Raw genomic sequence first — 14,224 nt, forward strand, 5'->3', positions numbered from 1 at the left:
AACTTGTATTTCTTTGTTACTTTTGGGGTTTTCTTCTGCACTTCTGGAGAGAATAAATGATTGAAGTAATCTTTTTTTTTTTTTTTTTTTTTTTTTTTTTAATTAAATGCAATGATGCCATACCTTAAAAGGCAGGAGACATGAATTTGTTTAATTTTCAGGTGGATCCTCTTATGTCACTGCTGGAAAACATGTGCATCTCCAGGGGCTCATGCCTAAGTGTGCTTAAAAACCAGAGGTAAAAAGAGATATTCTCAAAAACAGGTCTCCACAATAAAACAGAGATTTGACTTCTGCAGCTTCCCAAGTGTAAGGGTTGTGGATAACGTGTATGGCATCACTCTAGTAGCTCTGCTGCACCTCTGTGCCTTGTCATCAGCACTGGACAATCCCTGCAGCCACAACTGATGCCACCAAAAGAGAGAAAAGGAACCTAAAACGTCCCCCGGAGCAGGAGGGGGCAGTGATGACTGCAAAGGGCAAAGTGCTGCTGCTCCCTGCTCCAGAGCTGCTCCTGGGTGGGAAAATGCAGCACATCCTGCTGCCAGCTGCCCCCAAAGGGCCCCAGCCTGCAGAGCTGCATCTGCATCGGCTTCTCAGCACCTCCGTGAGCTCTGTGGGCTTTGGGAGCAGCTACACCCAAAGGACACGGCAAGTGGGAAGAGATGGCTGGAGAGCTCGAGGCGTGGCTGGAGGCAGCTGCTCTGCCTGCCCTCGTCTGGTGGAGATGAGAAAATGACGGTGCTTGGTGCTGAGTTCCAGGACAGCTGTTTGCTTTCAGCCCACGTCACCCAGACACACGGAAACACGAAACTGAGTCAGATGGTTTGTGAAAGGTTTGTGCAACCTTATCTCGGATGTCCCCTGAGACCTAGGGCTTGGCCAGGGACTCCTCGTACCAGGAAGCGAGCTGCTGTAAACAAGGAAAGCGTGAGGCTCTCGGAACAGCTGGAGACTCCCTGGCACTGAGAAGCTGAAACCGGGACACAGCACGGTGAGGACGCCTGGGAAGGAGAGAGCAGGGTCATCCTGAGAGATGAGCACGCTGAAACTGCCTGGTTTCAATGTCGACCCACAAAGCTCATTTCTGTCCTTTAGACAAGGGCATGGAGCACTGGGGTTTAGTATTGAGGGGAGGCTGGAGGGGAAAGGGGAAGCTGGGAGTGTTCTGGTTTGTGGTGTTTTGTTTGTTTTTTTTTTTTTTTTAATCAGATGAGGGGGAATGTTTCAGTTTAATCAAGAAGGGGTTTCATCCCTTCTGAAAGCTGGGAAAGCAGGAGTCTGAATATAGCCTTGAGAGCAGGCAGTAAAAAGCCACTCCTTGCTGGCCTGTGTTTGCACCCACAGCTGTGCCAGCACGTCACCCATCTCGCCCTGGCCACGGGGGCTTCAGAGGTGCCCGTGAGCTCAACCTGCCTGGCTTGCTGTGGAACATATCCCTGCAGAGCCCCACCATCCAGCCATGCTGCACTTCCTCTGGGACAGCATCTCCCTCCAGACATTCCTCATCTTTCTCTTCGTCTTCCTGCTCATCGCAGACTACATGAAGAACAGAAATCCAAAGAATTTCCCTCCCACCCCCCTCCGCCTTCCCTTTTTGGGGCACATCTACCTCGTGGACTTCAAGGATCCTTTGCTCGCAGTGCAGAAGGTGTGTGGGTGGTGAGCAGTATGGGGAAGGGATGGAGGCATTGCAGCTACACATCCCTGGCCATGCAGGGAAAGGGATAACCCAACTCCACAGGTCGTGAAGGCAAGCAGGAGGTTTGCCCTCATCAGTGACATTTACCTGAGTACAAGCAGGTGACAGGTGTGGAGTGATTCCATGGGCAAAGGTCATAGCACAGCACAGGTGCAGTCACAGATGTACAAACCCTACAAGTCTGAGTGGGAGCTGGAAGGGGGTGAAACAAAAACTGGAAAAACATAGGACTGAAAAATCAAACCTGGTGAGGGGTTTACTTGATTTATGGCCAATTAACACCATCTCTCAGTCACTGATTCAGGAGAAGAGGACAGAAAAAAAGACTATACCCTCAGGCAGAGTGCACACATTGTCTCCCCTCCCATTCTTCCCTTATTGTTACCCAGGTTCCCTGACAGGGCTGTCCTGGTCTCACCAGGAACATTCATTGCAAATGAAAACCCCTTCTATTTATGTCCCCTCCCAGCTAAGTAACAGATATGGTGACATCTTTGGCATGCACATGGGCAGCATGAAGTTTGTGATGGTAAATGGGATCCGGCTGGTGAGGGAAGTGCTTGTAAACCAAGGGGACAAGTTCATGGACCGCCCTGACCTTCCCCTCGACGAGGAGATCTTCAGCAAGATCGGTGAGTTATCCCTCCACACATGCCTCAGCTGTAAGGTCCAAGCCTTGACCCTGCAGAGGATGAGACAGCTGGAGACAAGGCAGAGCCCTGGAGCTTTTCTCTCTCACTGGCTCATGGGGGATGTTCCTGGCAGGACTGATCTCCTCCAGTGGGCACCTGTGGAAGGCACAGAGGAGGTTCACCCTGACCACGCTGCGGAACTTCGGCCTGGGGAAGAGGAGCCTGGAGGAGCGCATCCAGGAGGAGTGCCGGTACCTCGGGGATGTGTTTGGGGATGAGCAGGGTGAGTGCCACAGCCCTCAGCAGCTGTGAAGGCAGGAACTGGTAGGGCCTGTTATAATTTCATTGCATGCTGAAAAATACCCCACCTTGCAAGGGATGCTACAACCCTGCCAGCATCCCTGCTCCTTCCTGCAGGGCCTTTGCCTTTGACCTGGCTGGGGAACCTCACCCACAGCATTATTCACAGCCCACCTTCAGCCTGCTCCTCTCTGGGAAATACTGTGTGTGCATAAACACTGATATTTCCAATGAATTCAAATGACATCCTGCAGACCTTGCTTTCCAAAGTGAGCAAACATATCCATAAGCTGATTGAACTGGGACCATTGGGGTTGCCCTGCCAAGCTTGGCCAGCTCATGGGGCCAGCCAGGCACCCCAGGAAAGCACTGACATAGGACAGTGCCCATTAGGGGCCACTCAATTAATATTTCTTGACTATTTTACCTCTGATGTGTATTTTCTTCTTTTCTGAGAAGAGTGGAAGAGAACTGATCTTTTTCTTCTCCAGGGAATCCTTTCAATCCTCAGCTTAAAGTGACTAATGCTGTTGCAAATGTCATCTGCTCCCTCATCTTTGGCAATCGGTTTGAATACCAGGATGAGGATTTCCAAAGACTGCTGAAGCTGATGTATGAAACGACTGCTCTCCATGGAGCCATCACAAGCCAGGTACAGCCCTCCTGCCACCAACCCAGGGCCACAGTTTCTTCTCTGGAATCAACCTCAAAAGTCAGTGTTGTCATCACCAAACCTGTCATTCCCTATTGCTTTGCACAGGGTAGATGTTCCCATAATTTCTTTCTTCCTTCTGTTTAAGTTGTGCCATGCTCACACTGCTGTCTGTCACCCAGAATCACTTTTCCTGATTGCCAGCCTGCCTGCTGAAATAGTGGGTAACACACAAGTTACCCCATAATGAGAATTTTCTTCTGGAGCCGAGCTATTTCCACCAGCTCCCGAAACTCAGCAAGTGCAATTGCCGGCTAAAGTCTTGATATCAGAAGAGTATTTAAAGTCCTTTATTCAATTTGTATTTCTCATTTTGTGTTCAAAGCTGTACAACAATTTCCCATCTATAATGAAGTACTTACCTGGAGCCCACCAAACCATTTTTAAAAACTGGAAGATATTGAAAAATTTTATGCGAGAGCAAATCAACAAACACAAGGAGGACTGGAACCCCTCAGAGAGCCGGGACTACATTGACAGCTACCTGCTGGAGATCTCCAAGGTCAGCAATGGGAGAAAACCCTCCTGGCGTGGGCCTTACAAATCAGAAGGGATGAGAAATGAGCCCAGATTCTTCATCTGAGTTGCCTGTGTGGCTTTTTATGAGCTCAGGACATACAGCAGGTTTATCCCTGTAAGGAGGATGGGGATGCAGGGGGTCAGCAGCTTCTGGTAAATCCTTGGGGTGGTCTGGACCAAGCCTGGTGCCAGGACACCCTCACTGTTCCTGTGGCACTAACACACCTTCTCATGAAGGACCACGACAGTGACACCTTCCGGGAGGAACACCTCACGGCCTGCACACTCGACCTGATGTTTGCTGGGACTGAGACCACGTCCTCAACCCTCCGCTGGGCTTTGCTGTTTATGGCCACACATCCAGAAATTCAAGGTACAGTTCACAAGAAGTTGGTTTTCCCTTGCTTTTATCCCTCACACCTTTGTCACAGACCAGTTTGGAACGTCCCCACACTCACACAAGAGGTGTAAACAGTGGCCCAGGTCCCTTGGCAGGCCCTTACAGCAATAACCTTGTATTGTTCCAAGGGTTTTTTCCTTGGCTCATTCCTGCTCTCGCCCCCAGCCCGGGTGCAAGCTGAGATCGATGCAGTCATTGGCCAGGCACGGCCGCCAGCCCTGGAGGACAGGAACAACCTGCACTACACCAATGCTGTCATCCACGAAGTGCAGAGGAAAGGCAACGTTATCCCTTTCAACGTGCCAAGAATGGCAGTGGAGGATGCCTATGTGGATGGCTACTTCATCCCAAAGGTAAATTCTGCAGTGCTGGGACTCCAGGAACACTCCCAGCTCCCCAGCCAAGTCCCTGCTGTGCAGACACTGTCCCTGCCCTGTCCAGAGTTCACTCCTGCTGAACATGGATTTCTGCCATGTGCCCCGAATGGTGCCACACCCCCACACATGCCTTTGAGGCACAGATCCCAGCTCTTACGGGGACTTTGGCCCAAGATTACAACAGATAAAAATGATGCTGATGAGGGGAAAATGGAGTTATGTAACTGCACCTCCAAATAGACAAGAAGTAGAAAATCTGGGCCTGCAGTGGGGTGTTGCACAAACAATTTCAGTAGAATTTGACTAAGGATGTTCTTCGTCCTTCTTCTTCAGTCTCCTCTCAATGTTCTTCATGGAGAGAAGACTGGAAGATAAAACTGCCCCTCCTCCTGTCAGTGCCAGAGTTAAGTGTGATTTGTTCTTCTTTTGTCCTCTTAGGGCACTATTATGATGACAAATTTAACCTCTCTGATGTTTGACAAGAATGAATGGAAAAGTCCTGAGACTTTTAACCCTGAGCATTTTCTGAAGGATGGGAAGTTCTGGAAAAACGAGAATTTTATACCATTTTCTATGGGTAAGATCTGCTGAATTATGGTGCACATGTGGGCTTGGGTTTCCAACTGCAGGGTGGAGACAGAGAGGAAAATAGCAATGGAAAGGGCAGATGCACCCTGGGAGATGCTGCTCAAAATGCTCCCATGGCCTCCCCAGAGCACCACCCTTTTCTGTGTCTTTTCACATGCACAGAAGAGAAATGAGGATGAATAAAAGAACATGTAAATTTCAGAGACCTTAGGAACAGTTTCCAAGGCAAGAGCATTGCTCTGTGCTTCTGCTCCCACAGGGCTGGGCTCACCAGGGTCCTCACTGTTGCCACCACAGGGCTCCCCAGCCAGCACTCCCCTGGGGAAGCTGCTTTCAGCACCTCCTTCCCACAGCAGGGCCACATCTCCTCTGGTAGCTCTCTTTGGTGAGCTCTCCCAGCATGGGCACATCCAGGTCATGTGTGTGTGTGAATTGTCCTCACAAAGTCATGTAAATTGTGGGCAGACCATGCTATAGTGCCAAAGCCATTAATGGGAAGCTTGGTTTGGGTTGAAAACTCATCCAGGAATGGGGTAACACAGCTAGACCATGGTCCTAGGAGCAGGCAGAAGCATTTTCAGCAGCACAAGCACAGTCTGAGGATACTGTGGATTGCTGTCTCCACAGGGAAGCGTTCCTGCCTGGGTGAGCTGCTGGCCCGTTCTGAGCTCTTCCTCTTCTTCACCTCCCTGCTGCAGAAATTCACCTTCCAGGCACCCCCAGACACCACGTTCAGCCTCCAGCCCATGATAGGCATCGCCTTAGCCCCACAGCCCTACAAGATCTGTGCTGCGCCTCGGTAGGGAGCCCTTGGCCACTGTCCTCACGTGTCAGGGGTGCTGAAAACAAATCCTTGACAATCCATGGGGAGGCTTATATATTTCAAAGCAATTGCAAAACCACTTCTTTTACAAGTAGACCTTGCACTCTGTATCCCATGATGATGTGATCACAGGATCAGACTGGGAGCTACCAGGGCATTATTAGGCTTGCCTTATGGCATTATAAATTAATGAGGGGCTTGGGGCTTTCCTAATTTTGTGATGGATGGCCATGGTTCACCTTGGCAAAATGAGGGACACTAGACACTGCACTGTAGAAGCTGTGGCTGGGTACAGTGGGAGAGCAATACCAGCCTTTGTTTTATAACATTAACATAAGTATTAATTTGACATTTCCTTAATATGCACTTCTCTAGAAAAAGTCACTCTATCACACCTGCCTCAAAAAATCAATAAATGTTTATCAAAGCATTTTTGTCATGAAGTGTTCTGCAAAGTGAAGGCCAACACAGGCCATGTCCAGAACAGGCTGTGGGCTTTTGGCCATGCTCTGTGTCTGCCCTTGCACTCCAGGAGGCTGGCACTGTGAAAGCAAAGGCAATTCCTACAGAAGTGATGGAAAAAATGATCCTGACAGCACAGCTGCAATTACAATATGCAAAATCCTCCCAGTGTACCTGCCCAGCCTCACAGAGTGGCTGGTGTGTCCAGGGGAAGTGGGGTGAGCGCCAGCAATATGATGCAGTTATGCTGCACTCAAGTCTAATGAGGAAAAGGGTGCCTTGGAAAACAACAGCAACAAATTCTGAACCATCATCTACACAATGAAACAGTCCCAAGATTGGCAACCAATGGCTAATTCCAGTAAAAATACACTGAACTGGGAAACAGCTGCACCACAAGGAGCCTGTTGAGACCTCCAAGCAGAAGCTGCAGCTCCCAGAAGCAGGATGGGGGCTGCCTCAGGAAATCAGCACAGCACCAGAAACACACAACTCCAGCTCTTGCTCTCCTGCTGAGAAAATGAGCAGAAAGCAATCCTTTCCTCTCTTCAATTTTCCCTGGAGTACAGCTCACCTCTTCCTAGAGGAAGCCAATTTCTCCCAGGTGAACCCAGCTTCTGGCACAGCTCCTTCAGCACCAGCAGGGTGGGGAGTTCTGCCACCTCTGATTTTCTGTGCCAGTGGAAACAAGAGTTTGGACTGAGACACTGCTCCTGGTACTTGAGGCTGTTTCACAGACCCCTAAGGTGGAGAAATGAGAACAGGTGGTGGGACACAAACCAGTCCATTTATTAAATGCAGACTTGTCTCATCCCACTGCTAGGGAGAACCTGGTCAGCTCCAGCCCTCCAAACCCTCCTCTCATGCCAGCTGCCCTCCTACGTGCTGCTGGCACAGACTCCCACACCTCCCCTTCCCAGGAGAAACAAAAGTCATTTGACTTTCTAGACCTGACATCCTTTCTTTTCCTTTCCTGAGAAGCTGAAGGAGAAGGCTGTAAGTGGGCTGCTTGCCTGGAATTGACTGGGAACAGGGGAGGGGAACAGTGGTAAGTTTCTGCTGTGTGAGCATTACTCCCAAAACAATTCCAGTTCACAGGTGTCATCTGACTGTTCTGTAGTACTTTTTACCCCAGTGCTTTGCTCAGATTCCCATTTCCTTTCCCAAGCTCTATCCAAAAGCTTCCTCTGTAGGCCTCTGCTGGTTAAATTACAAAAGATTGCATTTCACAGGCTTCTTGAATATTCTGCCCCTCCACCTAAACCATTTCCCACACGTGACTGATTGTCAGTTCCTCCTTTCCTTTGCACTCAGGGCTTTAATCCTGCACTCCTCTTCCAGGAACATCCCTCACCTGAACACACAGAACTCCTGCTGCAGTGCTTGGCTCTTCAGGAGCTGCCAGAAAGCTGCAAGCAAACAGGGTCAGGCCTGAACACATCCTGCAGCTTGGCTCAGGCTTCCTGCACAGCTCAGCACTTCCTCCCTTCTCCCTCACACACCTGCATGTGTTGGTGCTCAATGTCTGAAACTGCTTTTATGTCCAGCCTCAGAGAGCAGGAAAAACCGTTCTTCAATAATGGCTTCAGGCTCTCTGGGCCAGGCCCTTCCACACTGGGAAAATCAACACAGCTCCTCATCCCCAGACCTTCACTCTGGAAGGCTGAAGGCTGCCAGCCCTTCACCAACAGCACTTCTGGGCTGGGTTGGTGCTCAGAGAATGAGAGCTGACAATGGGACTAAGAATAGAGCACATCAATCACCTGCAGAGCAGGCTGGACATGGCAGACAGTTTTCAGCAAGAACAGTGATTCAGAGCTGCACCTGTCCTCTGTGTCCTCTCAGGTGGGGCTGAGAACAGGCAGAGACTCTCACCTACTGCAGCAGCAATAATTACTGAGGTCACCTCACAGCTCATCTGCAGAGGGGTTGAATCTTTTCACAAGGCCCCTTGCCCAGCTGTGACACAACTGTCTGTGGGCTGAGCAGAGGGAAGCAGCTTTGGGAGGAATGAACTGGAAACAGCAGAGGAGAGCAGCACAACTCATTACATCCATACCCTCATTACAATACATGTCTATCCTGAAACAGCAGATTTTAGATGGTGTAAATGTACCAACATATGGAACCAGGTCATGCATTGCCCAGAAACACCACCTAGGAACCATTAAATACATGGCTTGGAATAAAGACACCAAAGAATTCATTTTAAAAATCTTTATGTGAATATAAAAGAATTTTTCCCAAAGAAAAAAATAAAACCAAAAGTTTAAAAATTAGTGCAATTTTTCAAGTTCTATGCAACACAGTGTTTACATTTGTTTTAAACAGAAGATGTAGACACCGATACACTGAAAACCTTAACTCCAGCTTTAGGGGAAGGGGAAAAAGAAACAAGTAAGAAAATTATTGTACTAGACATTACCAACTCCTAAACAATTGTTTTCATTTTCTAATTTCTAAACTATTTATGGCTACCTAAATAGAACATCAGTATTGCTTATATTACTTATTTCCAAGTAAGTGTATATCATAGAAAATAGAATACCCATATATTCTTTTTTTGAACAAAATTTAATGAACAAAAAAATCAGGTGAAAATTTATTTTCAGTGAATGTTTCTTAATCCACATAATAAAGTTGTTGCAAAAGAATCTTCTCAAAACTGCTGCCTGACCCATCTTGAGTAAAAGAACCTACTAGTCCATATTTTGTATTATTGCTATAAAACACTTCTATTCCATAGTAATTAATCTTATATAAAAATAATTAACAAATTATATGTCAATCAGAATGTATTTTTTGTTTCTTTGGATCTACATTACCCGTTTTACTGGAAACTGGCTAAATTCCTAATAATGCTGTTTAACTTCAGCAGTATTCAGTGATTTCACCCCATATTTGAGTCATCTCTGAACTGTGCTGATGGGATGGTACAAATTCACCTTTCAGGAGAGCCAAGGGGCCCCTCTGTTCCTCCTGCCTCAGCAGTGGTGCATCAAAGGACACGGATTTAGAGAACATGTGTTGGACACAACTCAGCTGTAACACAGCAATTCTTTTAGCAGCTTTTTGGTTTGACATGAGTAAAGCAAACATTAAAATGATCCTGATCTAATGGTCCTTCCTGCATAGGCAGATGAGCTGAAGTAAATACAACACCATGGCTTATAATCCAGTATTTATTTCCACACATCAGTTCCTCATTCACAGGACAGAACCCAGGTTTAACCACTAGTAGAACAGCTGCTTTTAAACAGGTTCTCAGTCCCAAAGAAACCCTTGAGTGATATTCACAGGCTTCACTCTTAACAGTTTGGAAAAGCCCCAAATAAGCAACATTTTGTCCAATACCTGAAAACCAGATTCATTTTGGCAACCCCAACATAATTACTGGGGACAATTGTGCCCTGAAAAAGGCTGATCCCTGCCTGTAGTTCAGGACTTAAATTCTTCCATCACTAGTCAGAAGACAAACTTCCAATTAAATGATAGGGAGGTTCTTAGGTTTTTTTGGTCCCAGGGTCTGCAGTTTTGAGAAGTGTAAGTCAAAGACATTTTCTCCAAGTTTGCCACTATTCAGCACCTGACAGACTACTGACACAGCTCCACTACTGGGAGAAGTACAACAAATCAAGCCTACCAACTACATGAGTATTTGAAGGACATCCATGAAAGTTTCCATGCTGCAAAGAACAAAGGTTAAGAGACCCACTCAACACCATCAGAGACAGCTCCACACTTCACTAGAACACACCAAATACCAGACTTTAGGAATGGAAGCATCTTGCTAACACAACCTCCTGCTCCACTGCTCACCACCACCTCCCTCCCACCCACAGCACTGGCAGACTAAATATGCAACTGTACCTTAAAAACACCAACTCCACTAACACCACTGCAGCAATAAAAGACCTCAAAACCCACGAGGTAGTCCAAAGAAGCATGAAGTCCTGAAGAACACCACCACAGACAGCTCTCCAACAGCCACAGATCTGCCTCATGCCACACTCAGCACGACACTGGCTTTTAAACAATGCCTTTTGAAGGAGAAATCTGCTGAATGCCTATTCATACATACAGCACTGTAAAACAACCACCACAACTAAGAAGCAACCCTAAGTATCAAAAATGAATGCTTGCCTTTTCTCTGGCATTACATGCAATGCCCAATTAAAAATTTAAGATGTTGGGGAAGGAAGAAATCAAAGGACAAGCTATAGTGAGGGGCAGACAAAATGTCTGTCCAAATGTCACAATTCAAAACCTGATAATTCTGTAAAGCTAAACCCTGTTCTCAAATCAAAGATGGCCTTAATGGTGAGACAGGTGTGCTTTCATTCTCACAGGCAGCTGAATTTTATATTAGATGGTGGTCTGGTACAGCACCCTCAAATACTTAATTTAGGTGTATTCATTTCATTTTAAGAGCTGCTGCAATTTTATTAACTATGGGTATAATTAACTTTTTCTAGACCCTTTGCAAGTAACAGACATTAACAGGTTTCCTAAAATACAATTCAAAACAAGAGTTAGACATTTGGGAAATAAAGTCACAAGTTTTGTGAAAGACAGCAACTTCCTGGACACAGATTTCAGATTATCAACCCCCGTTTCATCTTCTATTGAACTATTACAGTTTATGCACTTTTCTCCCTGCCAACAAACAATCTCTGCTGCCAGTAACTGCCAAAGTCATCTCTCATTCCTCTGCCTAGCACAGTTAGTTCAGAATAACTGAGTGAAACTACATTTAAAAAAGAGGAAATGCAATTTCCATGCACAGGGTTGTATAAATAGGTTGAAATAAATGGGGCTTCTTCCCACCTAATCCCCTTTCTGCAAATAAATGCAGTATACCAATATGCCAGACTTTTAAAATACAGCCCAGACTTCTAAGTTAGTATAGCTTTTTTCTTACCTAGGAGAAGACAAGCTTTTTTGGCTTAAGTGATTTCAACTTCTTAAAGACAGGTTTTCCTCAGTGTATATATGCACCAACTTAAGCTTTGCTTTTTTTTTTTTTTTTTTAATAAACTGAGAAATTCTGCTCCTCACAAAACAAATCCTGTCTCCAATTGTTACCTAACAACTGGTACCATACCTTTATTATCTTCTTCTATAAATGCAAGTACTTTCCTGCTTTTAAAATTGTACTTTTTATTCTAAAAAAGCCTTTTTTTAAAAGATGTTACCAATCTTTTAGGTCTGTTTTCAGAAGAGCCCAGCAAAAATGTCCAATATTGCCAGTTTCCTGAAGTACACCTTTGCATAATATCTTCCCATTATAAAAGTCAACTTTCTAGCCCAAACCCATTTAAATAAAGTTTTAAATATAGAGTGCCAAATTTCATATTTACAATATAATCTGAAGGCAAATAGAAATCTTTGAAGTTGTGCTTGTACATGCTGCAGTTATTAAATCTACTAGGAAAAACTAAGTGCTACCTTCTGGCTGATCACCTTTAATCCCTTCCTGACAGGTTCTGATGTTGCAATTTGCAGCTGCCCACCATTCTAACCTCCTCTTTCATCAAGCAGGTAAAGTGGAAGGGTATAAAACATTTAAGGACACTTTTAGCATGTGAGTTTTCCTCATGTCCTGGTGTTTAATCTGCTGTTGCACCTGGTACTTTAACAGTGAGGTTCCTCCTGGTGTTGGTGACGTGCCGCTGCTGCGCCAGGAAGGAGCGGCCAGGCCCGGCCCCGCAGCTGCCACTGCTGCCCACCAGCCTGGCTTCCATGCCCAGCTTCTGCAGACTCAGGCTCTGCAAGAGTAAAACAACTTCAACAACAGCAAAAGGAAGGAAAGGAATTACCCATACTGCTCATGCTTTCTTAGTATGCACACAGAATTTTTCCCGCTGTATTTCTTAGGTTAATGAAGATTTAACTGGCACATGGAGCAAAAGATGTTTCAGTAAGTGAATTTTTGACTCACCTTGTTGTACCACGCAGTTACAATCAGCTTTTCCTCATAGTCACGTAGCTTGGCCATCTTGTATTCATTCTGCAAGGAGACAAATCCCAATTAAAACACAAATTTTATCTGCATAAACTTGCTGCAGTCAACTGAGTGAAATAAACACAGGCAGCAGAAATGCTTCAATACACAAAATAACTACAATGCCTGGAAGTATAAACAAAGATAATTTCATAAAAGAATAAGAGATAAATATCAGCCTGCTTTAAGCGGAGGCTAAACTATAGAAATTGTGATTAGAAACACAAATGAAACCTGGAAATGTTCTCTGAGGGTTTGTGTGGGGAAATGCACAAGAGATCTGCTGTGTTATCAGAAAATCTATAAATAATTTAGTAAGATTTCACCTGAAAAGAATGTACCTCCAGTGAAAGACTAATTGCTATTATATAATATACTTCCCTAGTATTCATTACATAAAAGAAATGTGAGAAAAGTATCTACACAGACAGACCTATCAGTCTACTGAATCATCCTGAGGAGTTCTGTATCTGCTCAGGCAACTATTCCAACTAGTTCCATCAATATTGCTGTGAAACTCAATGCATTTCCCCAATTTTTTTTTATATTTGGATTATGGTCAGCAATCCTTTCAGAGTTTCAGCCAAGCAGATTTTACTGAATAGCTAGGAAACTGTACCATGAATGCCTACTATCAGAAACAGAGTATATTAGAACTTATTATCAAATATATGTAATATTTTTACCTCTAGTGCTTCGATTCTTTTTTCTTTTTCCAATATCTGTTTTCTAAGCAACATAATTTCTGCTGATGCTGGATTTAGCTTAGGGTCTAAGGTTTTTATCACCTGGACAAGGCAAAACAAAAGCATTACAAGTCAGTTTGATTCTCAACAGTTCTGCATCTCATCTGCTGAAAGGAGCAATGTGAGAACAGGCTGGGCACTGGTCAGGCTGTTACACTGTACAACAGAGAGCAAAGGGTACAAAGGAATCCTTACTGCACCTCATGCTCAGCCTAAACCCTATTTATTCTCTCAGACTTAACTGACTGCACTTGAACAATCTGACTAAAAATTCTACTTGTAGCTACTGCTTTTAATTGGGAGGTGGGGATACACACACTCAGTCAATCTGTTTAACAATTTATGAGGGAGGAATGCATATGTTCAGGAACATGCCACTCACATTTCTTGCTTTTTCAAGGTACATTTTATATCTTTCTTCCATTGCTTTCATATCCTCATCTTTTTTTCGTAAAGCTGCTTCCAGCTCTCCAATCTTCTGGGCTGTTTACAGAAATTATCAACAAAGACATGCAAAATAAAAACAGACATTGTACTTTCAGGGCTTCTGTGTTCTCTTGATTTCATCCCTCAAATAGAGAATGATGCAAAAGCTAGAAGTTTAAGTTTAAAAGGTGAAAGTTCTTATTTTTGTTTCAGCTGACCCTGAAATCCTATTTTGCAGAGCACTGTTCAACAAACCTCATTGCCCCCAGCATCCTCTCCCTGCCCAGCAACACAAACAAAACCCCTCCACACCCCCCAGTTCAGATTTAAAGCTAAAGCCTCATGCAGACAAGTAACCCATAGTTCAATGGACATGGGAATAATTTCAGAAGATGCTTAACAGAGTCTTATTAAAAAATACTAAAAAAAAACCCCCACAAAACAACTCACGGTTCTGACTGTCATCAGGCTGGAGCTCTGCAAGATCAGCCTCTTTCTTCTGTAACTCATCATGAACCTCGTTCAACTTTTCC

General features: G+C 45.1%; 2 protein-coding genes across 2 annotated transcripts; one reads left to right on the forward strand and one right to left on the reverse strand.

The window, feature by feature from the left end:
* The first annotated feature begins 555 nt into the window (after positions 1 to 555).
* Positions 556 to 11,539, forward strand: LOC130256010 (cytochrome P450 2J2-like). The gene is made up of 10 exons (XM_056497189.1): positions 556 to 994; positions 1,348 to 1,651; positions 2,172 to 2,334; positions 2,468 to 2,617; positions 3,126 to 3,286; positions 3,672 to 3,848; positions 4,103 to 4,238; positions 4,431 to 4,618; positions 5,081 to 5,219; positions 5,858 to 11,539. Exons 2-10 carry the CDS (start codon positions 1,463 to 1,465, stop codon positions 6,031 to 6,033), a joined length of 1,479 nt encoding a protein of 492 aa, XP_056353164.1. The 5' UTR covers positions 556 to 994; positions 1,348 to 1,462; the 3' UTR covers positions 6,034 to 11,539.
* Positions 9,680 to 14,218, reverse strand: HOOK1 (hook microtubule tethering protein 1). Its single transcript, XM_056497191.1, has 5 exons — positions 14,142 to 14,218; positions 13,648 to 13,748; positions 13,206 to 13,307; positions 12,457 to 12,525; positions 9,680 to 12,283 (listed from the first exon to the last, which is right to left on the reverse strand). Exons 2-5 carry the CDS (start codon positions 13,696 to 13,698, stop codon positions 12,125 to 12,127), a joined length of 381 nt encoding a protein of 126 aa, XP_056353166.1. The 5' UTR covers positions 13,699 to 13,748; positions 14,142 to 14,218; the 3' UTR covers positions 9,680 to 12,124.
* Positions 14,219 to 14,224: the final 6 nt, after the last annotated feature.

This window comes from Oenanthe melanoleuca, chromosome 8 (assembly GCF_029582105.1).
Source record: "Oenanthe melanoleuca isolate GR-GAL-2019-014 chromosome 8, OMel1.0, whole genome shotgun sequence".
In the NCBI taxonomy this organism is placed as follows: Eukaryota; Metazoa; Chordata; class Aves; order Passeriformes; family Muscicapidae; genus Oenanthe; species Oenanthe melanoleuca.

Coding starts and splice junctions, on each gene's coding strand:
- LOC130256010 (XM_056497189.1), top strand. CDS start 1,463: ATGCTGCACTTCCTCTGGGACAGCATCTCCCTCCAGACATTCCTCATC. Junction 4,619..5,080: donor ATGGCTACTTCATCCCAAAG/GTAAATTCTGCA, acceptor TTGTCCTCTTAG/GGCACTATTATGATGACAAA. Junction 5,220..5,857: donor TTTTATACCATTTTCTATGG/GTAAGATCTGCT, acceptor CTGTCTCCACAG/GGAAGCGTTCCTGCCTGGGT.
- HOOK1 (XM_056497191.1), bottom strand. CDS start 13,698: ATGAAAGCAATGGAAGAAAGATATAAAATGTACCTTGAAAAAGCAAGA. Junction 13,308..13,647: donor ACCTTGAAAAAGCAAGAAAT/GTGAGTGGCATG, acceptor TGCCTTGTCCAG/GTGATAAAAACCTTAGACCC. Junction 12,526..13,205: donor AAAGAATCGAAGCACTAGAG/GTAAAAATATTA, acceptor GTCTCCTTGCAG/AATGAATACAAGATGGCCAA.